Raw genomic sequence first — 24043 nt, 5'->3', positions numbered from 1 at the left:
AACAACGGCTTTGGTAATCTTTTTTATGATTATGCTTTTAAGATAAACCAAATAGTAACCTTTGAGGCACACATACTTCCTTGACTTTGGGATCGTCCTTCACATAACGGATTAGAAACAAAGTATTACAGAACCATGAAACCTCAGTGAAATCAAATAGTGATCAAACTGAGCTAGTGTACGCTCAGTCACCAAATTAGGCCTACATGAAGGGATACACATAATGTCATGTGTACTGTATGTCAGTATCAGTAGGCCTTTACCACACCACCAATATTGTCTTCAAATGCAATGTTTTCAAGAATTGTATGAAGTTTCAGTGAGCTCTGAAACTTTGTTTACATATGTGTAGGTAAGGTATGAGCTGAGCTCGGGCCCTACCTTATTAAAGGAGTAGTTCACCCCAGTAGTTCACCGGGTCAATGGTCAATAGGGGACTCAGTAGGACACTCTTTGAGACTCTGAGTCTCCACCGGTCATCAAATTATTGGCTTAGGAATGCGACAAAAACAATAAAATCTCCATGAATTCAAGGCTTCATGGGGTGTGTAATTGATAGAAAACAAGTAATTATTCGGGTGAACTACTCCTTTAAGGTATATGTTGGAATGACAACTGGTCTTAACAATCTGATCTGCGATTGAAAATACAGACATATTGCTATACTATACTATACTATACTATACTATACTATACTATACTATACTATACTATACTATACTATACTATACTATACTATACTATACTATACTATACTATACAGTTGGGACATTCCCTTTCATCTGCCTGGCACTGTGGCATCGAGAAGATCCATCCAAAAGATCTCCAGATGAGAGGGTAATTGGAGGGAAGCTCTCATTCGAGGAGAAGTAACACCTCCACAATAAAGGATTAGGGGTATTTCTGTGGGGCGGTCTAGGGACATTCATTAGTACGATACTTATCTCCAGTCATAAGAGTCTTTCACTTTTCTCTCTGTTACATCGTTTGCTTGTTGAACAGAAACAAAACAAAAGACGTAACCCCAGACAAACTCTGGTGCCGTAGACTTTGTGCTACTAAGCCACAGAGCCACTTCAACCAGCGGCAAATGTTGCCAATGGATACCAATTTCGGTGTAAAGCTGGCAGGCCGAAGGATATCCGGCTATAGCTACTATGCCCTGGATAATCGTTGTCCAAACCTGATTAAAACTACAATCCATAAGTTTTATGTCTGTTGACTCCCTCTTCTGACAGACAGCAGTAATTGCAATGATAAATACAATAAAGATATGGCGAAAAATCTACTGTCCAATCCAGGGTAAATTCTGCTTCAAATAACTCTTCTAATGTTGTCAACCAGACAGTGTAATTCCTGACATCAGGGTCAAAATGACTCAATGGAAGAGTAGGGACTAGGGAGACCACCCCCAACCACTGCAGATTTGCACTACCATACTCTACCACACAGATTGGTTAAAATAACATTGTATTCATTCAAATGTATTCTGGATTGTAGCTTTAAGGAACCAAGGCCGACAGTGGAACAAATGGTAAATGGTCTATGCAAGGCACCTGCTCAGCAGTTAGGGTTTCAGTGTCTTGCTCAAGGACACATCAACATGAAGCCAGGAGGAGCCAGGGATCAAACAGGTTCCAAAACGGCCACTGTCGCACAACACTGCATTGTTAGATTATGGTTCGTCAACAATTTGCTATATTTAGTTGCATTTTGATTTTCCACATAATGTCATTTCTCCTGCTGGGGTGAGCTAATAAAATTGCCCTTGTCTTGACTCCACAAATGACACTTTGTTTTCTGCAAATAATTTCATAATCATAAACATTAGAATGTTTGGACATTGGGGCAGGGGTATACTACAGTACACTTCCCAGCACCACAAAAAGAAGGCACAGTGGCATGTGTGTTATTCAGCCGGAGTTGAGCTCAGCCATGACCTTATTATATTAGGGTTATCTTGACGTTTGTGGACTAGCTAATGCTTGCTTGCATTACTTTTCAGCCATGTCCCCATCTCTATCAGGGTGTGTGATCTCAGCAGACTAATGGCGCTACTAGATAATGAATCTTAGGGGAACAAAGCAGCTTTCATATAGCTTACACATGCAGCAGGCAACACACATACTCTCATTGAGGTAGCTTTCCGCTTCTTGTCTCCCATCAGGGGAATTCAGCTCACCTAATCCCTCCTGGCATCCGCCTCAGCACACAGGCGAGCGGGGCCGCTGCACCCTGCAGCTGACCCGACTATACCTGACCAAGTACCTTTGACCAGCGGGCTCAGTCTGGTCCGCTATGTTTCTACAGATATCACTGGCTGAGATACGCTACGCGTACAGCAATGTAGGTAATACTAAACCAGCCAACTCATGGGCAGGTGCAAGACCAGGTTTATGACCTGTGAGATAAAATGAAGGCTTGGATCACACTGAAGCTCAATTAATATACAATCCACCAAAGACTGTAAAGATATCCACATGCATGCATGCTATTACTTCACAATGGGGTTTTTAATTAAGGGAGAGTTCACAGTTGTGAGAAAATTGTTTTAAAAAGTGAAATCATAAAAATAAAAACACTGTCCTACCTTGCTCAATAAGGACAACAATTGTAATCACAAGGCTCTGGTTGCATCACAATGACTGAAGAAGTTCCATGACTGAAACATTGCGATTAATATTGTTTTCTTTATTGAGCAAGTGAAGACTGTGTGCAGGTGATTTTTATTCTTTGATCTCTGTACATGTAATACTCCACCAATGCACCTGTCACACAGATTTGATTCAGATGTGCAAGAGACTTTTAATTCCTTGAATAGTGCAATTTAAAATAACATTCTAGAAAGAAAGAAAGAAAGAAAGAAAGAAAGAAAGAAAGAAAGAAAGAAAGAAAGAAAGAAAGAAAAAGCTGTATTGTTCTGTAGACAGATAAATTCTTTACCTTGTCTGTTACCCCAGGAGAACTCTGCAGGCTTGGTAAATATATCCACACTGTTTACTCTGATGAAGGAAACATGATTTTGACAGCGATATATACAAGGCTGGCCTGTGTGACCCTCCTACTCAGTGGAATTAGTCACAAAGTGGCCTTTCTCCCATAATGTGCTCATTATTTGACACGGGCCACAACAAATCCTATGCTGAATGCAGTGGTGTAAAGTAACTAAGTACATTTACTCAAGTACTGTACTTAAGTACAATTTTGAGGTATTTTTTTACTTGACTGGAGTATTTTCAATACTTTTACTTCTACTCCACTACATCTCAGAGGCAATTACTGTACTTTTACTACACTACAATTCATTGAAAACTTTAGTTACTTGTTACTTTGTAGATTTGGATTATTATTACAAAACATATATTAGCCACTTCAGCCCTATATACATTTCGGCCATTTGAAAATAGACGATCTACAAGCACACAACACGTTGCGATGCAACGTGTTGTGAGCTTGTAGATCTGCTATTTTCAAAATATACTGTATTTACACATTTTATACATAATGATAACTTGTGAAACCAGACATTCTGCATAATGAGTACTTTTACTTTTGGTACTTTAAGTATATTTTGATACCAATACTATTATACTTTTGGTAAACTTTTGATTACCAGACTTTTACTTGTAACAGAGTATTTCTACATTGCAGTATTGATACTTTTACTTAAGTAAGAAATGTGAGTACTTTTTCCACCACTGGCTGAATGTCAAAAATAGGCTACTTTTGTGCTTGCTTGCTTTCCTTCTTTCTTTCCATTTTTCTTTCTTTTTTTGTTTGGTGCAATAACATTTGCAACTAAACCAAAATGTGTCACCTACAATGAATCATATTGCACGGTTAATAAATGTATTTGTTAGATGAGAAGTGTAATCTAAATGATTACATGAAAGTAAACCCACTCTGCCTGCCTGTATTGTCTGATTTACAAGCTTCAAGCTTGTATCCAAGGCTCATTACATTTTCAAAGCAGCAGAGGTCACTGTTGACCTGAACTGAGCATTAATGTGTATTCCTCTACCACAGGGTTCTTCAACAGGGGGTCCGTGATCCCTAGGGGGTCCTCAGAGTTACTACAGGGGGGCCGCTAAATCTTTCAATGATAGGACGTTTTTTTTTACATTAATTTCTTACTTGAGTAAAAGTGAAGACGAATTTCCCCACGGGGACCAATAAATCTAATCTAATTAACCACTGAACCCTAGAATCCCTATTCTGAGGGGAACATTAGCCGAAAATAGCAGATCTACAAGCTCACAACGCATTGTGAGCTTGTAGATCTGCGGTGTGGAGGGGAGAGCAGACCAAGTACACATTTTCAAAGTATGGGGGTTTAAGTGGTTAACAGTCTGAACACATTAACATGAATCCAACACAACGCTACACAAGTCTATGAAGCTGAAAAAGTAGTGGGGGTCCCTGCTTCATCTCTCTCTCTGCTAAGGGGTCCTTGGCCTGAAAACGTTGAAGACCCCTGCTCTAGCAGCGCTATCTTCTTCTGTTAGCTGACAGTAGGTGGTGAGGTTATAAGCTAGTGATGATGAGACATATCAATTCGTATGCACTGTAGAGTCTGACATGCTTCCTACTAATCAATATGCAGGCCCATCTACAGTACATATGGTTTCTCTACTAGTACAACATTAACTGTGTCACAGTCCAGGGTCCCCACATGTCCTAGGAAACCTGGAATTCAGATGCAGATTGGGTGGGCATCTAAACATTACCTCAATGTTAAAATGGCTATTTCCCGCCCAAAATGTAAAGAAATAAAGAATAAATGTTCTGCGGAAAATGGTCTGAAATAATGTAAACATGATTTGAACATTTGTACATTTGTTTTATTTAGTTGTTGTTTGTATGGGGAATGCGTTTGGGGGGATGTATGTGTTGTGTAACTGTTTGTCATTTATGTCATTGGGTGGTGTTCATTTATATATTTATTTGATTTGATTTTCATATATTATACCATGACTGATGGGAGATTAGTTTTGTGTGCCTTACAGACACAAATAAAAGTGTGTTCCTATGAGAGAAGTTGTCAGTGTGTGTGTTGAATTACCTTAGTGTCATTGGTGTCAGAAGTGGCATGTTGAGAGCAGGATTGCGATGCAGACCTCAACTGTGGCCAGAATTGGATTGAAGTTGGAGGATGCCCGAGGGGTCTACAGTGGCATCTTTGGATAAGCGGCATCTGCAATCTGTCATCAACCAGTTGCTGTATCTCAGGTGGCAGACACCTGAAGAGGGGGGCGAGATAGCCTAGTATCTTATGCCTTACTGTCTCCAGCCTGCAATACTCCAGTTGGTCCATGGCCTGGTGAGGTGGGCCACTTTGGGCTTTAGGCCTGCTTCAATTGGCCGAACTTTAGGCAAGATGTGGATCTATACATCCACACATCATCTGTACGACACAAAAAGGTGTTCACATGCCTGCTGCAGCAGTACCAGGTGGGGACTCCCATGGAACTTCTGGGGATCGACATCCTGGGCCCTTTCCCTGTTACAGACAATGGGAGTTAACTGCTGCATCATTGGACCATTTTACCAAGTGACCAGAGGCAATCATTCATTTTATGTGTACTGGGGTGAAACAATTACTGATGGGGATAATTACAGGGAACATGCCTCCCCTCTGTGATAAGCATTTTGGGCGAGTTTTGTGTCCCAATTAAGTGTTCCTTCCTACTAGAGAATTGTTGGAGTGCTCGAATGCCATGGGTTATTCTTCTGATTGATTTACCCTTTTGTCTGTCTGTCTGTCTGTCTGTCTGTCTGTCTGTCTGTCTGTATAGTGGTGGAAAAAGTACTCACATTTTTTACTAAGTAAAAGTATAAATACGGCAATGTAAAAATACTTTGTTACAAGTAAAAGCCCGGAATTAAACATTTGCTTGAGTAAAAGTACAAAAGTATTGGTATGAAAATGTACTTAAAGTACTAAAAGTAAAAAGTACTCATTATGCAGAATGTTTTCAAATGCATAAATTGGAGAAAATAAATCTTTTGAAAATAGCAGATCTACAAGCTCAAAATGCGTTCGGCTATTTTCAAATGGTTGAAATGCATGTAGGGTTGAAGTAAGTAAAAATGCCTCAACATTTTACTTAAGTATATGTACAGTACTTGATTAAACTTAGATACTTTACACCACTGCGTCTGTCTGTCTGTCTGTCTGTCTGTCTGTCTGTCTGTCTGTCTGTCTGTCTGTCTGTCTGTCTGTTTGTCTGTAGTATGTAGCCTTTGGTGTCACTCTACCTCTATGTCATGCTATTCCTCACCCTCTACTGGAATGGGCGTCTGAGAAGACAGAAATAGAACAGTTACAATCTCACACCAGTGCCAGTAGGCTGCCGTCAGCCCAGCATGTTCCTATCTGCCAAATTCACATTTCACAACTCTAGCTATAATAAGAGGGGACCAGCACTTCTAACATTCACTTGATTGGTTTATATTAATGCTACACAGCTGAGGTTATTGTCAGAGTCACTGACTATCAGACTTGTCAGAAGAACACTGACAAAATGTTTCACAAATCAGTGGTGTAAAAAGTACTAACATGTTTTACTTAAGTAAAAGTATCAATAGCCTACAGCAATGTAGAAATACTCTGTTACAAGTAAAAGTCTGGAATTCAAAATGTAATTCAATTTACAAGTAAAAAGTACTCATTATGCAGAATGTCCCATTTCACAAGTTTTGAAATGTAGCCTATCCACAAGTTTGCTGGGGCATCACTTCCTGTCAATTCCATGCCCCAGGAAACTTGTGGATAAAATGTATAGAAAATCTTCTGAAAATAGCAGATCTAAAAGCTCACAATGTGTTGCATCACTACAAATTGAGAGCTTGTATTGTAAGTAAGATAGAAGATTTTTTTAGTATTTCCAATTATCAGTAGGCTACTTTTACTTCTACTCCACAACATCTCAGAGGCAAATATTATACATTAACTCCACTACAAACTTTAGTTACTAGTTACTTTGTAGATTTTGATTATTAGGCTATTACAAAAAATTACCCACTTCAGCCTTATACATTTCCGCCATTTGAAAATAGCCGATCTACAAGCTCTCTTAGTGATGAACCCATTGGGAGCTTGTAGATCAATAGCCCAACATTGTACACAAAATTAATTAAAATTATACAGTGGATCTTTAAGTACAGTACTTGAGTAAATGCACTTAGTTACTTTACACCAGTGTCACAAATTCACAGAGCCAGGTCTGCTTTGATGGGCTATATAATGTTGTGAACTTGTGACCTCACCTCAGACAGTAAATACATGTGGGTGTAGTGAGTGAGCTGATCTGTGAAGTTCAACAGATGTGCGCAGGAGGAGCAGCAGCAAGGTTGCTATGGGGAGAGATTTGTAGTCTCCCCATAGGTCGGGACCCATGTTTGGGTCGCGGACCGATTTGTTTTTAAAACGTTTAAACAAACAAAACATCACAACTTTTAATCAATAAAAATCAAATAATTTCCATAAATACATTTTTTTTAGAAGTTAGAAGTAGTGAAGATAGCTGCCTTGTGAGCTTGTAGATCTACTATTTGTTTCCTCTATGTGGGCACGTGTCCAGATCATGGTCCGGATGCATCATGGGGATACTTAGGCCTATAGGGTTCATTCAACACACTTTCCCTTCCCGTAAATGCTTTGCCGTTATTGGACACGCTGCTTTAAGAGAGCGTCACGTCACAGAGGACACAACGGGACAGCTGCTGCTGCAGGACAAGAACCGGCTGATGCGTCGGGTTGGAGAGAGAGAGAGAGAGAGAGAGAGAGAGAGAGAGAGAGAGAGAGAGAGGAGCACAGTCAGCAGAGAAAGAGAGAGAGAGACGCAGTGTGGACCGATTGTCAAATACACACAATTTGCGTGCAAAAGGTAAGCTCGATTTGTACTTTGTTGTCTATAGCTTCACCTTTAAATCGTGTAGTTATTAGGCCTATAGAATGAATGAAATACCCGTTGAAATCTGCTGCTGTAGATGTATAGCCTATTAGATTGGAACGAATAAGTTTTAATTGTGGGCCTACGTCATTATTTTATGTAGTGTAATAGCCTACAGCCTACAGTAGATATTATTCCTACCTTTAGCCGCCTACGGCTGTGAGGAATGTTATTTAATTTACACAAGTGGAAAATGTTGAGTAAAAGTATAAAACATGTTGCATAGGCATATGTTTAAGAAAAATAAGGGGACATTGTCTATAAAGATGGGCTAAAAGCTATAGGTTACTTCTATTATGTAATTGGGGGTGCAGATAGCCTATGGGTGTGGTCCTAGAGAGACTCCTCCACTCCTATAGACATTACATCTATCATTAAGTACACTGCAGGCTATTTTAGGAGAGCTTCCCTCCTGTATCTTGAATCAACTAGATTCAATCTCTCTCAGAAATTAAATTATGCCTCTCTTTCCTTTATGATATCTGTGGAAAACTTGAATGTTACTGTGAAAAGTGAAAGTTATGAGCTATCCTTAATTTCTCTTATATATATTTTTTTAAATCTTTGATAATATTTGTAATAATAATAATTCTGCTTTGTTAGCTTTGCTCTGTCTGTAAAATGTGTGATAGCCTAGCTTTGTTTTGCCTCTAAATCTAAAGGGGTTAGAAGGAAGAAGTGAGTTCCCAAATATGTTCATGGAAAACATAAATGTCTTGACCAGGCCTAAAGCCAAGTCTGTCCACCAACGTCCTTTTTGGGCGAATGTGAGGCCTCCTTGTTCCTGCATTGTGTGGTGTTATGCATAGCTCTGTCTTCTCCTCAGCAAAGCCTAAAGCCAAAAGAAGCAGTGATCACTTACAGTGATAATTTAAATTAGCCTATGTGTATTCTTAGCTGAACATGTTATTATATTCAATGTAAACAGTCCACACTGGTAGCACTGTCGTCTTCTACTTTCTCTTGGCAACGTGGAGTAACAGAGCAACAGTGATGCTTTAAAATGTTAATGTTAACACTTTTAATCTTGCGTTTTCCTCCTCATAGGTTTTAAACGACTGATACCTGCACAGTGCTGATAGAGAAGACCATATAGACAGTAGTAATGGTAAGTGAGGCCTCCCTCATTACACACTGTGTCACATATTACAGATTATACACTGAGTGAATGCAGTCATACACATAACAGAGTTATTTTCTGTGAATGACATGCAGACAGCACTGAGGTCAGTTGAATGCTAGTCTTTCATTGGCCACAGCAACATAAACCTTGGAGCCATGTGTTTCCTGTCACTGCTACCTGTGTACACTATACAGTATGTGGCTGAAAGACTCACAGGACAGGATCAGTCCACAATGACTTTGCAGAATTGCTATACTGAAAACTTGTGGCAGACATCCAGCTTACTGTAACCTTGTCTTTTTCCAATAATTCTGCTCTCGTCTGAAGCAAAATAGAAGCTTCACTGAGGCTTCATGACAAAGAAGAAACAGTCAACGCTTAGATAGTGTTACAGAGGCAGAAAACATTGTTATCAACATTAGCAAATACATTTTATTCACGATTAGGTGTATGATTATGTAACACGACCCAAAACGGAATCAGTCTGAAATGCCATTTGAAAAGTCTGTTTACTCTAAGGCTTGTTGCTAGGGGCTTGTATTTGTAGCCCTATTGCTACGGGGGTGAAGCTGTCCAGCTGTCACAAGGATAGTGTCCGAGTCAATGCAGAGTATCTGAGCATGTGCAGGGACCCCCTTGGCTTGGCATATACAGGCCACGTTGGCTGACGGCCCCAATGCAGCAGGAATATCTAATGGCGCTTTTCCCAAGGCATGGAACCAGCTCGAATCCAGTAGCTTCATTTTCCTGAGACAGCAGCTGGAGTTCCAGCTTTTAGTGTGTGGGCTGTGTTCTCTCAGTCAACCTCAATGAATGAGTTTGTAACTGAATTGAGTTATAATAATAGTACGCATCCTGAACTTGTAATCAGCTGGGCATAATCATGCAGGTTTTCTGTGTAAAGGCTCATGGCACCTCCTATCGCGTGGTGATATTTTTGGTCAATCTGCAGAGCATTTATGAGTCCTACTGTGGTGCTGCTATGACAACTGAATTTCCCCACGGGGATCAATAAAGGTCTGTCTATCTGAAGCAGCAGTTTTTGGACCTCTGAAAAGTGACCAGGTATCTCTGTGTAACACGACTCCCGGCTACATGCATGCACCCCCACCCCAGTAGCAGCGCACACACACACACACACACACACACACACACACACACACACACACACACACACACACACACACACACACACACACACACACACACACACACACACACACACACGCGTGTGTGTTTCTGACGACAGACCGCTAAGTTAGTCTATAACAATACACCCGACTTCAGGGTCACGTCACATGACCTCATGCAGTACAGTACCAGCATTCCTCTCCTATGTGGAAAGTCCAGTTTGAAATTCCTTTGACGTAATGGCCTTTTAGTGAGATAGTAGATAGACATACTATTATTAGGTGCTGGGCTGAGCTGGGGAAGTATGACAGACCAAGATCCCACTATATAATGCTCCACTCAGACCTTTAATAGATAAAAGACAACGTTTTGATCCTGTTACAGTACGCTCTTTTACTGCTAATCATTCCAAATCTGAGATTTACTATGCATCTGGTATTGCAGTGCATGGGCCCCTTGGAATGAACTTTACCTGCAAATCTGAAATAAACTTGCTTTGTTTTGTTTGTGTGTTTTTGCAGGGTTTCCGAGGCACAATAACACACGCTGAGGATTTTCATCCCAGCGCTGATGCTGAGAATCTTTACAATGCCATGAAAGGCTTTGGTGAGTATCTTATTGCTCTTTGATGTGTTGGCGTAACATGTATCTTTTATTCGTAATCTATGTGCGTGTCAATGTCTCAGGTAGCTACTGCTGATCATTTTGCCTTGCCATCATTTCCTTCAGGCAGCGATAAAGAGACTATCTTAGATCTGATCACTTCCAGGAGCAATGCACAGAGGCAGGAGATCATTGCAGCTTACAAATCCGGCTTTGGACAGGTAAATAAATGCATCACTACTTCTATCCATGGTATTGTTTATCTAAAAAGAATCCAATGTGTCAGAAATGTAATTTACTTAAAGATAATAAGTAAACCCCCAGTTGTCCAATAAGTAATTGTATTACTTTACATCACATGCCCAGCCTTTTTTTGCCTTGGGGATAAATTATATCAGCCCAAGGGCTGATACGGCAGTAGCCGTCCAAGCAGTGCAAGCTAAAGTGTCACCACATGTCACCATGAGCACCCTCTCTGTGGAAGGTCAAACATGGTCTGCGTTGATTGAATGCTACTTTTCATTGTCTCTGTGACTAAATAAGGCTATGGGACTCCCTCCTTCCTGGTCTGCAGGCATGCACTCAAACCCCTACAACTTATCCAGAATACTGTAGTGCGCCTGGTCTCTCCTATATTTTCACGTCTCCCTGATTCTGTGTTCCATTCACTGACTTCCAATTGCTGCCCGCACCCAGAACAAAATACTGGTGATGACTTACATGGCAATCAAGGGCATGGTACCCCTTACCTTCAGGGCATGATCGAACCCCATACCGCTTACCACACACTTAGATCAGCTAAAACAGGAAGTGTGTTTGGTCCTGTAATGGAAAATATCAATATCCAGTGAGGGTGAAGTGTAGTCAATTTATTGAAGAATATTCAGGCAAAGAAACAGCATTACAGCTGCCCCCCCCAGATCTCCTGACCAACAGCCCCACGGAGCAGAAGCCTCCTCAGCCTCAATCCCAGACAGTTCTTATAGCCAAAGACAAATACACACTAATACATATATTTGGCAATCTATTTGGCGTTATTACAGTCCCTTCCTTAAAACACCATTGCCAACGCTCCAAGCATCGACTTTTCTCCCTCCTGGCTCCCAAGCTGTGGAACGACCTCCCCTTCTCACTCTGGACTGCTGACTCATTCCCCATTTTCCACCATAGTATAAAGATTCACCTCTTCAGAATCGACCTCAAACCTTAGGATACAGTATAGCTCTCAAGGGCAAAGATGTAACCATGTAATGTCACTGTACAGGACCTGATTGATGACCTGAAATATGAGCTAACGGGCAAGTTTGAACGTCTCATCGTTAGTCTGATGAGACCCCAAGCATACCACGATGCTAAGGAAATCCATGATGCCGTCAAGGTATTGTTATTTATAGTATCATATATTATCTTCTAATTTCTCAGTTGAGCAATAGGAAGCAGAAGCCATTTCATATTAAATGTCATGCTATATTTCCAGGGAGCAGGAACCAACGAGAGATGTCTGATTGAAGTCCTGGCCTCCAGAAACAACCAGCAGATACATGACATGGTAGCAGCTTACAGGGATGGTGAGACATTGTTTTATTGATTGGATCTTATGTATATCAACTGCCCTTGTTTGAGTACATTTCCAAATGTTTACATTTATTTTGCAAAAATACAGATTATATATCTGATCTACAAGCACACAAGGCATCACCATGCAACCAACACTACAAGACGGTGGTTGTACTAGTGGGCAGATCCCAGGTGTGAATGTATGTAATTGTTAGGTGTTGCTGCATTCGTGCTCAGCGAACCTACCCACGATAAATAAAGAACTAACAGTGCTGTGTTTGTCTCCAGCCTATGGAAATGACATGGAGGAGGACGTGGTTGCAGACACTTCAGGACACTTTAAGAAGATGCTGGTTGCTCTGCTTCAGGTTTGTTCACCTACAAGACAACTGTGGACTTGCTGTCATAATGCATGCAGTCATTGACTGGATTTGAGTAGTCTTTTGTGTGTCGCTTGGTTGGTGACTATTTGCGTTCACTATTCCAGGGGACCAGAGACGAATCAGGAGTGGTGGATGCAGACTTGGTGGAGCAGGATGCACAGGTTAGCGTCCAATATGAAAACAGACTCAGTAGGACATGCGTTAGGTTAGGGGTGGTCGTAGCTTTGTGGGTAATCAGAATGTCACCAGTTCGCCTCCTGGACCACCTATTGTATGTGTCAAAGTGTCCCTGAGCAAGTTACTTAACACTTAACAGCTTCCCCCTGAGTGCTCGTCATGACCAAATTAGCAGCCATCAGCTCTGATGATTACTCTAGAGTAACAGTTTGTTATGGTCACAGTAAAAGGGTCAATGTGGCAATGTAACGTATACGTTTAACAATAAGAATATACGTCCATCTTCAGTTCATTGATGCTCTCTAAAGTCATGAGCATCTTGTGTTTATAAGAATGACATTTTTTTTAAACATTTGTGGAGGTACTTCTTTGGCCTACTGGCAGTGTGCACAAGAAATGTGACACTGATTGGGCCGGCAGTTTGCAAGAATAGCTCCGGACAAACACTCAGACAGACAGGCACGCAGACCGACCCTCTTATAGACGGCTAGCCTCCTGCAGGGCCATGCCAAAGTGTGTGAAAAAGTCACTCAACAAGGATACGTAATAAGTTGATTTCCATCCCTGCAAAATAAATACGCTTTGTTGAAGACCAAGGAACCTTCTATCTGTTACTAGTCTCCATACATGCATTCTTTCTCTCCCCTGTTCAGGACTTGTATGCCGCAGGTGAAGAGCAGTGGGGGACAGACGAGGCCAAATTCATCCTGATCCTGGGAAGCCGCAGTGTGACCCACCTCAAGATGGGTGAGAAGTGCTCTGGGTTGAAACTAGCATGGAACTGTGGAATGCAGGCATACCCACTGAGGCCATTGGGAGTAAAGGCCAGATCGCTGGACCAATGCAACTAGTCGCAACTCCTTGCAACAAAACAGTTTTAAGACCTGTCCACACCATTGCAACTCCTTGCAACTGCCATGGGGATGATGGTTGCAAGTAGTTGCATGAAAGAATAATTTTATTGTGTCCGGCTGCCTCAACACATCCCATCCCTTACGGGATTATTCAGACACATTTTAAAGAACGCAGTATTGCCAGTGCCAACATGCTGACACCAAAATTGTAAACAAAATAAATAAATACCACATACTGTATACATGACTGATCAAAAATACAGAGACAGTTTAGAAGTCTAATTGTCAGACTAGAGAGTGGAGGGCAAGAGAGAGAGAGAGAGAGAGAGAGAGAGAGAGAGAGAGAGAGAGAGAGAGAGAGAGAGAGGAGAACAAGGAGAGAATAAACAGAAGACAGACTTGAATGTTTAACTTAGACAAGTTGATATTAACTTGTTGATATTAACAAGTTGATATTAACTTAGACAATATATACATATACAATACAAATAAATCAAAGCTTAGGAGAAAGAACAAGTTGGTATGACCCATCACAGTAGTTGCATGTTGTAAGGAGTTGCGACTAGTTGCTTTGGTGCGGTATGGGTCGTCTGGCCTTTACATTCCACATCAGCCACATCAGCTCTCACGTTGTTTAGTTAAACTGTTACGTAGGACTGTTATGCAAGGTTATTTGTGCTAACCAAATATTGTGGGAATATATGTACAGAACGCCTCAACCACTGTTCCTACTCTATTTATTTGGTCGAATTATGCATTGAAATTAGAATAGGGTACAGGATGATTCAACTCACAAAATGTTGTCTTGTCTTGTTCTTGTAGTGTTTGATGCCTACGAGCGTGTTGCAGAGAAGACTATAGAGGATAGCTTAAAGAGTGAGCTGTCTGGAGACTTTGAGAGGCTGATGCTGGCCGTAGGTAAGACGAACCACACCACCTTTTATCAGACAATTTCACTCTCTCTGCATTTTCTTACGACTAGCCGCTGTGATTGGGAATGTCAAGTTAGCTATTAATGCAGCCAGGCTTTGTGTCATGTTCTTTCCCACAGTCCAGTGCATACGGAGTGTTCCCATGTTCTTTGCCAAGCGCCTTTACTTCTCAATGAAGGTAAATATACTTATTGACAACCGCATGTTACGTGTCAACAGCATGCAACAGTTTAGTGTTCAGTGTAGTATTTTACCCACTTAAGGTAAGGCCTATTCCAAAAACAATCAAATACTAAATCTGCAAGCTCATTTGTGAGTTTGTATATATATATATATATATATATATATATATATATATATATATATATATATATATACAAATACACAGACTGACACTATTTTCTGAAAACAAATAAAAAGATGTTATTTTAGACTCTCCAAATGTTATCAGACCGAATTGATCACATTCTGATAGTGATACGGGTCATTTTGCAGGGGTTGTTTTTACAGCAACACAACACGGAGCCTATGATGTATCGACAAGTTTATCTGAATTAGGGATAAATGGCCTAAAACTCCTGTAGTGTGAGCCTGACTTAATTTGATTGTGATGGGCCAGTGAGGTCAGACTTGGAATACGCACGCAGCATGCTCTCATGCACACCCCAAATTACATTCACACAGAGAGTGCTGGTAAAGACAGTATCAGGATTTGTCCCCGGTTTGCCAGCTGGCCACTGATCACATAGTCTTGCAAAGTCAGATGATCACAGATCTCCACCTACTGATATATCTGGTGACATCTCAATTCAATGAATGGACTAAAACCAGATAAAAACTATTCTGAAATATAAACAATAACAGCTTTGCAGAACCTAAGCAAAGATTTTACGGTGGTTGCTCATATTGGGACAGTATCAGGATTGATTTTCAAAGCAGTAGGTGTAGGTTTGTTAGCACTGGGTTTCTCCATTGTTCTAGCCCATACATTGAATGTGGTTTTCCTCAGAAAATCAGTAGGCGGAGATATCTGATTGTCTGGCTATGCGAGACTACTGATCACATGGTATACGACAATAGTGCATATTACACATAGGAATAAATCAAATAACATAATGGAGACCCTTCATTAACATTGTTACCATTTCTTTTTTTTTCTACTGGTAGACAGCAAGATTGTTTGTTTTGCAAATGGGTCAAGTGATTGTTTAAAGTGTTTCGTCTATAGTGGTTTTAACGCTGACCTTCCTCTACTTGGTTCTGAATGGAATTTATTCTCTCCCCCTCATATCTTCAGGGTATGGGTACCGCTGACAACACTCTCATCAGGATCATGGTCTGTCGCTCTGAAATAGACATGCTGGATATTCGAGAATGCTTCCGTCTCCTGTACGAGAAGTCTCTTTATAACATGATTAAGGTTGGGAGCCAGCTACTTCTATTGTGTATTCACAAATTAAAACTATTTATAAGATAGAAGTCCCTTTGACGCAAAAATGACATGTATCCAACGTAAAAAGCTTTACCAACACTTTTTCAAGTTGTAAATATGTAATTCTTGCCTAGCGACACTTTAAGTCGAAAATGGTTGTAGAAATATAAATTATACTTAATAATAAATATGTCTTTTTCTCCAAACAATTCAGGATGACACATCGGGTGAATACAAGAGATCTCTGCTCAATCTGTGTGGTGGAGATGATGAGTAAGTTATGGCTGTGTGCAGCAGCAACCACAAGGTGGCAGTAGTGCACTAATTATCCTATAACCTACCATCATGTGTAGAGAGTTCTTGTGCTAAAAAAAAAAAGGAAAAAAAAAAAGTTATAACACGGCACTGAAACTTGCTGTTTGAAATACTATTCCTAAAAAGGAGAGGTATCCATTACAGGACCACATCACACAAGAAATATATAAAGATAGGCCTGCCTGCTCAGAAGCAAATAGTTTGTAAAATTGTATGTGACAGAGGGTTTTTTGGTGTGGTTATATTTTGAAAATAGGCAGGCTGTCTAACGCTGAGTACAAAATGCATACCATAACTAAAACATTGCCCTATTATATATGACTCATTCAATGGGTTATATTAACTGAGCTGTGTGCTTTGTAAAGTTGTCTCCTATTTTTGCATTGATCATTACAGCTTAGCTGGAGAGTTCTTCCCTGAAGCAGCTCAGATAGCCTACAAGATGTGGGAACAAAGTTCCATGACCAAAGTCCAGGTTTGGCCCCATCCGTTGCCCACCGTAGATGTGTCATTGAATGTTTGGCTTGGCGATGGCATGCATCTTAATTACTGGCCGTGCTATGAGCTATTATAGCTTGTAGGGCCCCAGAGTTGTGGCAATAATGCGACAATGCTCACACACAGCAAAGGCTTTGTCTAACTGCCGATACGATCAGAATGCTGTTCATTTTACACATCGGAGCACTGAAATACAACCAGTTCTTGTTACGATGCTCTGTCCAAACTGGACCCAAGGGGCCAGGGAATGTCACAGAGATCTCAGCATTTTAGTGAACAAAAGGCTGCCTCACAAACTGTTTATCTGATTTAGTTGTTCTTCAGTCCCCCTGTGCCCCCCCCCCCTCCGCCCCCTGACATTGGTGTCAAGGCATCTAACCTCACCAGGGCTCACTCCCCCTCAAATGTCAGGGGCATATTGTTATAAACCTTTTATTGGCTGTTGTGAAAATGCCAACCTTTGCATGTGTATCGCTGGCGCCCTCAAGAGGCTTTGTATTATATTTATACAATGCAGTGTGTATTTAATAACCAAATTTGCTTTGCCTCGCCGCATTGTGTGCACGGCTGTATCCATATCAAACTTTACCTTAAATCCTTTTTTCTGTCCCAGCTGAGACCAACAATCCGTCCCGCAGCAGGGTTCGACCCCGCCGCTGACGCACAAGCTCTGAGGAAAGCCATGAAAGGATTTGGTATGACGGCCATTAAGGAAATTCAAACACATATACTGGCGCTCTATGATAGGCTTTTAATATATTGTCTCTTGGTTGGTAACAGGAACTGATGAAGATGCTATCATTGACATTGTTGCACAGAGAAGCAATGCCCAGAGACAAGAGATCAGACAGACCTTCAAATCCTCAATGGGCAGGGTGAGTGAGCACCATCACTGCCATTATATGAATATAATGTGGGAGTAGGCAGTATTAACATGATCTCTTACGTGCTGGGACCAAAATTCAGCTCTGGGATTTTCCGATTTTTTTCAATAAAAAAAACAAAACATGCTGCAGTTGTCTTGGGTGGCCCACCGGCTGTCTGGCGGCCCGTAAATGGCGCGGCCGTTCTGGAATTTTCCCTAATTTCCCAGTGGCCAGCACGTCCCTGGTCTTTTGACCTGTAGATGTTTATGTCAATGATATGAACCACCTGGATGCTCTAGGTGCAGAAACAGAATAGTCCATTATCCAGCTAAATATATATTTCATATGGTTCAAAATATACACAAACTGGGGAAAATAATGTACCCAATTCTTCAATATTAAAAAAAAATAGATATATAGATATATATATAGTTGTAAATGAAATGTCAGCTTGTCAATTGTTTTGATTTATCCTCATAGGACCTGATGAAGGACCTGAAGTCTGAGCTGTCAAAGAACTTGGAGAGACTTATCATTGGTCTGATGTTGACCCCAGCTGAGTTTGATGCCAAAATGATGAGGAAAGCGATGGAGGTAAAAACAACACAAAAATGATTCAACATAGCCACTTCATGGCCTACCAAGAAACCAGGGCACCATGCTATTGTATGCAATATGCTATAATTGGCATCTGACAAAAAACGTCTTATATAGAGACCCAGCAGACACACCTTTACTCAGCTGTATGACCTCATTCTTGTGTATCTGCTGTTTGTTGCAAATACAAATTTGGAGCATTCAAAAGTGAGTTGCGAGCCCCCGCTTTGTTTTCCATTCTTGTGCACCAATATGGTGAGCATCTGCCTGCCAGTGCACTGGCTTGTGTTGTGTTGTGTTGTAAAACTCTGGTGTTGTGACAGGGGGCCGGTACAGATGAACACTCTCTGATTGAGATCCTGGTCACCAGGAGCAATGAACAGATTCAAGCCATGAACGCTGCATATGAGATTGGTGAGAACTTTTCAGTTCCTCTGTGATACCATTAGTGGTCTCATTATGAGTTTAAGAAGTTTGAATTTAGTTTGTAAATCAATCTTTTCTCTATTTTCAGCTAGAAATGTTGAATCGATCTAAAATGCAACAATAACTTTAACATAATGTAACCACGCAATGATATTTATCATGGTGAATTACAATGTCAAGCAAGTTTCAAATCTCTGCATGTTGACATTCATACCCTTTCATACCATGCTGAACTGAATGGAATCCAATGGTTTCCTTGAAAATCAAACAAACAGTATGCTTTTGAGTAACGTCAAGTATACTGTGAGTCGTAAACATGGCAGACCTCCGGTATGGTCTTTTAATACTCATTATGGGCAGTACATACATCAAATCATTGTGGATTTTTGTTTTGTAGGCTATAAAAAGACTATGGAGCAAGCCATTCAGTCTGACACTTCAGGACTTTTCTGTCGGATCCTTGTTTCTCTGGCTCAGGTAAAACGTCTCCCTTGTGGGAACTTATGTTAACCAACTTGTTTTTTTTGTTTCCAGTAACCCACTTGACTCACTGGTGCCGCATTACAGGAAATAGCTGTTACTTTAAAGGAATTGTTCCCCCCAAAAAATATATTTTTTCTATCGATTAGTCACCCTATGGAGACTTGAATCCATGGATATTTTTTTGTTTTTGTCGCATTCCTAAGCCAATAATTTGATGACCAGCGGACCGGTAGGCGCGGTTCCGGTAGGAGACACAAAGGAGACTCTTTGTGTCTCCTACCGGAACCGCAGACGGTGATCAAATTATTGGCTCAGGAATGCAACAAAAACGACAAAATATCCATGAATTCAAGTGACTAATCGATAGAAAAAAGTCATTTTGGGGGTGAACTATCCCTTTAATGTAGAGATCACATGCCTCCGCATTGTATTCAGTTACATTTTGGTCAAAAATCTTCAAAACTGTTCACATTACTTTATTTCAAAAATAGCCGAACTAAAAGCAACCAATACGTCAAACCACAACATGTTAGGTTGTATATCAGCAATCTTCGTATTAGGTTATTAGGTAGGGTAAGTGATTTGCTTTGGTTAAAATAAGTGTTAAATAGCTCTATCTTCTGATAGTACTCATTGCTATAGAGTGTTTGTTCAGTATTAGGAGTCTCCTTGTCTCTCCAGCTCTTTATAAAACAGAAAATGCATTTTCGTTTCAGTTTCAGTTTCATTTCCAATTTTATCCAAACAGGACAGAGAACTCAATCAGGATACAGATTAAACAAGTGAAATTGGAAGTGATGACACTAAGAAATGAGCAGGCAAAATTGGAACTGGAACACTATACAAATTAAGCTTAAAAATGGGTACTTTCTCCTGATTGGCTGAGATTTTGACACCTACCGAAAAATGTATTTTCTGTTTATTAAAGAGCTGGAGAGACAGGGAGACATCTGTTACTGAAAAAACACTCTATAGCAATGATTACTATCAGAATATAGTATTTTAACCTTTTAACAAAATACTTTTTGTTTTAACCAAAAAATATCACTTACCCTACCTTAAGTATAAGGGCTCAAGAAAATGTTCTTTTTTTTTTTTTTTTTATTGTTTTACAAATTTGACCCTGTTCATAACCCAACATGCTTTACTGTGTTCAGGGTGCACGAGAGGAGGGGGAGGTAGACACTGAACGAGCTGATGTGGACGCTCAGGTGACTTTACAGTGCGGCGTACTCACTGTTTCACTATCTTTTTAACCCATTCAATCCGGGAACGCATCTCTGTCATTTTATATTTCTTTGGCTATTCAAAAATAGCAGATATACAAGCTCATAGCGCGGCACTCAGTGCCGCGCTATGAGCTTGTAGATCTGCTATTTTTGAAAAATCTTTTTTTAAAGCGAACATTTGTAAAATATTTTCTTCCAGGCACACAAAGATTTGATTTGAGTTACAAATGTTCGCTTTAAAAAATACATATTCAAAGATGCCAAAGAAATCAAAAAATGACACTGATGCGTTCCCAGTCTTAATGGGTTAATACTGAATTGATATTAAAGTTGCGAGGGTTGTTGATATTGTTCTTTTATTGAACTCCACAGGAGCTTGCAGATGCTTGCAATGCAGACTCTGATGAAATGGAAGTCAAGTTTATGAGCATTCTGTGTACCAGGAGTTTCCCTCATCTCAGGAGGGGTAAGTGCCCAGACAGATCAATCAAAGGGACAAATGAACAGCGTGCAATCAAAATGATAAATTATTTTACAAAATGAGTCTGATTCGTGATTATTAACGATACCCTCTATCGTTTACAGTGTTTACAGAATTTGTACGAGCCTCCAATAAGGACATTGAGCAGATAATCAAGAAGGAGATGTCAGGAGATGTAAAGAATGCTTTCCTCGGAATTGGTAATTACGGACATTGACCTGTGGCCTTGTAAAATGTTCCCCCTGAGTGATGTACCATTTATGGTTCTGACATTTAGAGGGTGACTCATCCTCAGACATTTATTTCTCTATTTCCTTTGCAGTTCGTAGTGTAAAGAACCAGCCAGGCTATTTTGCAGACCGCTTGTACAAAGCCATGAAGGTAAATCTATGTGTGCGGGCTCCTTTCAAGCAGATGATGCCTTTGTCTATTTTTAACACCAGGCCTTGAGGAATGCTAGCCACATTCAGGGTCTGTAGATGCCAGCTTAAGCTACTGAAAGGGTCATATTGTCAGCGTGCATAGAATATCTCCGGTCGCGCTTTAATTCTGTGTATGCATGCTTTGTGTTGTATTTCTGTGATATCTTGTAGCTGTTCCACTTACTATTAACCACTTAAGCCCTATTTCAAACTTTGCTGTGCGATGGTGTCGTGCATATATAGTGATAGTGAAAATAGTCGATCTACAAGCTCACAACGTACTGCATTGGGACACATTGTGAGCTTGTAGATTTGTGAAAAAATGGGTTAGGGTTAGGGGAAATGTGAATAAACAAGCTCATTCTCCTCCTCAGGGCCTCGGCACAGACGACAGAGCGCTCATTCGGATCATGGTTTCCCGCAGTGAGGTAGACCTTTTCAATATTCGCAAAGAGTTCAAGGACGCGCAAGACGCCTCCCTCCATGAATTCATCCAGGTAGAAACCACGGTTGTAAGTTTAAGCTTTTCTTGTCTATTAACACCCTCCGTTTGTAGTGTCTACTGTCTACGTGTGGGCTTCTGTGTGTCCTGACTCTGTAGAGGAAGTTTGGTACTCTGGGGGATGAGACACATCCTTCTAGTGGGGTGGTGGGGCGTGATGCTGTATATCTTCCTGTGGTGGACTATTAGGTCTGTGGCTGTTTCACAGCTGTTTAGGAATTTCCCCCTGTGTGCTTGACTTCCTCTGTGTGTATACGTGTGTGTGATTGGTTAACAACAGAACAGACAGGAAGTACCCAACTGCAGCTCCATATTTACTTAGCGCTTAAATCACCCAGAAGACCAATAATGTCATTTAGGGTAACTGTTAGTCATATTGGTCTGCCAGTGTCAGAATAGATACCAAAAATTATAAAGTTATGTCAGATAATGTATATTTTAAGGCTAAAATGAGAATATCTCAAAAATAATTCTGTACATTGTTTTCATTGTTTTAAGCTAGAATGGTGTATTTCTTACCAAGACACTGCATTTGATTCATATTTTTTATTTTTCAAATTTCCAACCTCTTATGTCTTATTTTTCCTTATTTTCCTCCTAAATGTGACTAACCTTGTGTTTGTTAAATGAGTTTCTGACTCTTTCCAGCATGTATTGCTTGTGTCACAGTTTCCCACAGCAAAGATGTTGTCCTATAATTGTTGATCGTAGCAAAATGTTCAGTAATGTGTCCTGAAGGACAATTCCTGTTTTATAAATAACCATGTATTCCTCTTGTAATGGTATTTGGCTAACTGAGCTTATCATCTCTACCTGGTATGAGTTTGACTTCCATTTCCTTTTGTGTGGCAATAACAGATGACATACATTTCAGTTTCACTCAGGTGACAGTACCAGAGTAATGAAAAAGCAGGAATTCTCCTTTCATTTAGGCTTGTTTTATATATTTATGCCCAATTCTGTTTCTTAAAAAGCTGTATTTTTTCCCCCTAGGGTGAAACCTCAGGAGACTACCGCAAAACCCTGCTGTTGCTCTGTGGAGGAGAGGACTAAAGCGCGATTCATACTTAGTTCCATGCTGGTGTGTCGTGCACTGTAAAGAGCAGATCTGCAAGCTCACAATGTGCCGTGCTGCGATATGCTGTGAGCTTGTATATCAGCTATTTATGGTGCGCACGGCACACAACCAAGTATAAGACAGACATAATGCCAATCAGCCCTGGTACACTGACCTGTGTACTGACTCACAAGCTACCAGACGACTGTGTATGAATGGGATTGTGGAGGGGAATCGTCAGTATTATTGTTGTTTGTCCCTAACTGCTGCCACTCTCATGCCAAACCAAGTGACCTACTGTGTGACCGCCTAGCCTTCCAAGCAAATCGTCTGCTGTCATGCTCGTGTTTTCTTGTCAGTCAGGAAAACGTTTGTTCTTTGTTTTTGTCTTCTGTTTTTTTTTTTTTTTTTATGAAAACCAATATTGTATAATGACGGTAAATTTAGTCTGCAATGCTTGGCTACAGGGTCTAATTAAACCTGTTCCAATCTTCTAACTTGTGACCGAGGTGTACGTACAGATTGACTGTCCAGCGACGAATGTAGGATTTTATGATATCACATCTACCTGAATTAAATCAATCCAAATCAAAGTCATTGCTGTCCTTTTCTTTTTGGTGTGCCGTTGAAAAATATTTTAAGCCATTTCTTGAATGTTATATTAAGGTTCACAGTTACCGAGTGGTTATAGTTATAGAGTCCTTTTTGGCTTGTTGTACAGTTTGGGCTGTGGGAGGGGACCAGTGGTTGATGTGGAGAGCTGGTAGGGCCAGTTCAATGATTAACTCTGTTGATATTGGCCATATACACTGGGAAGAGCAGAAAGAAATGGGAGATTGAACATCAGGAAACTCCCCACTATAATTCACTGCCTACTGAACAAACAATGTACAGTATGAAACTGTATAGGCTTTTAATAGCACAGCAGTGTTCTGCTGTGGTTTGAGGCTATACTAAAACTGTTTGATGATATTTTATGGCAGTTATATACTCATGATGATCTTAATTAAGACACGTAAG

At 40.4% G+C, this 24043-nt stretch overlaps 1 protein-coding gene across 3 annotated transcripts; it reads left to right on the top strand.

The window, feature by feature from the left end:
* Positions 1–7790: 7790 nt before the first annotated feature.
* Positions 7791–23616, top strand: anxa6 (annexin A6). Of its 3 annotated transcripts, XM_084041502.1 has the most exons (26): positions 7791–7889; positions 9003–9063; positions 10031–10143; positions 10731–10815; positions 10939–11033; positions 12077–12190; positions 12290–12380; positions 12658–12737; positions 12857–12913; positions 13583–13676; positions 14606–14701; positions 14835–14893; positions 16013–16135; positions 16362–16420; positions 16859–16937; positions 17574–17655; positions 17741–17835; positions 18307–18420; positions 18747–18837; positions 19247–19326; positions 20490–20543; positions 20934–21027; positions 21147–21242; positions 21365–21423; positions 21839–21976; positions 22960–23616. In XM_084041502.1, exons 4-26 carry the CDS (start codon positions 10803–10805, stop codon positions 23017–23019), a joined length of 1923 nt encoding a protein of 640 aa, XP_083897628.1. In that variant the 5' UTR covers positions 7791–7889; positions 9003–9063; positions 10031–10143; positions 10731–10802; the 3' UTR covers positions 23020–23616. The 3 variants fall into 3 exon arrangements, with proteins under 3 accessions (XP_083897628.1, XP_083897627.1, XP_083897626.1); XM_084041501.1 differs by lacking the exon at positions 10031–10143 and having other exon boundaries at positions 21839–21961; XM_084041500.1 differs by lacking the exon at positions 10031–10143.
* Positions 23617–24043: the final 427 nt, after the last annotated feature.

The sequence above is a fragment of the Gymnoscopelus microlampas genome, assembly GCF_963454915.1.
Source record: "Gymnoscopelus microlampas genome assembly, chromosome: 18".
NCBI classification, from domain to species: domain Eukaryota; kingdom Metazoa; phylum Chordata; class Actinopteri; order Myctophiformes; family Myctophidae; genus Gymnoscopelus; species Gymnoscopelus microlampas.
This window is presented reverse-complemented; position numbering and strand designations above follow the sequence as displayed.

Bases quoted from the DNA above. Each gene is read 5' to 3' on its own strand.
- anxa6 (XM_084041500.1), top strand. The intron at 12,381-12,657 runs GTGAGACATTGT...GTTTGTCTCCAG, and splicing joins GGTAGCAGCTTACAGGGATG to CCTATGGAAATGACATGGAG. The intron at 16,938-17,573 runs GTTTGGCCCCAT...TTTCTGTCCCAG, and splicing joins GTTCCATGACCAAAGTCCAG to CTGAGACCAACAATCCGTCC.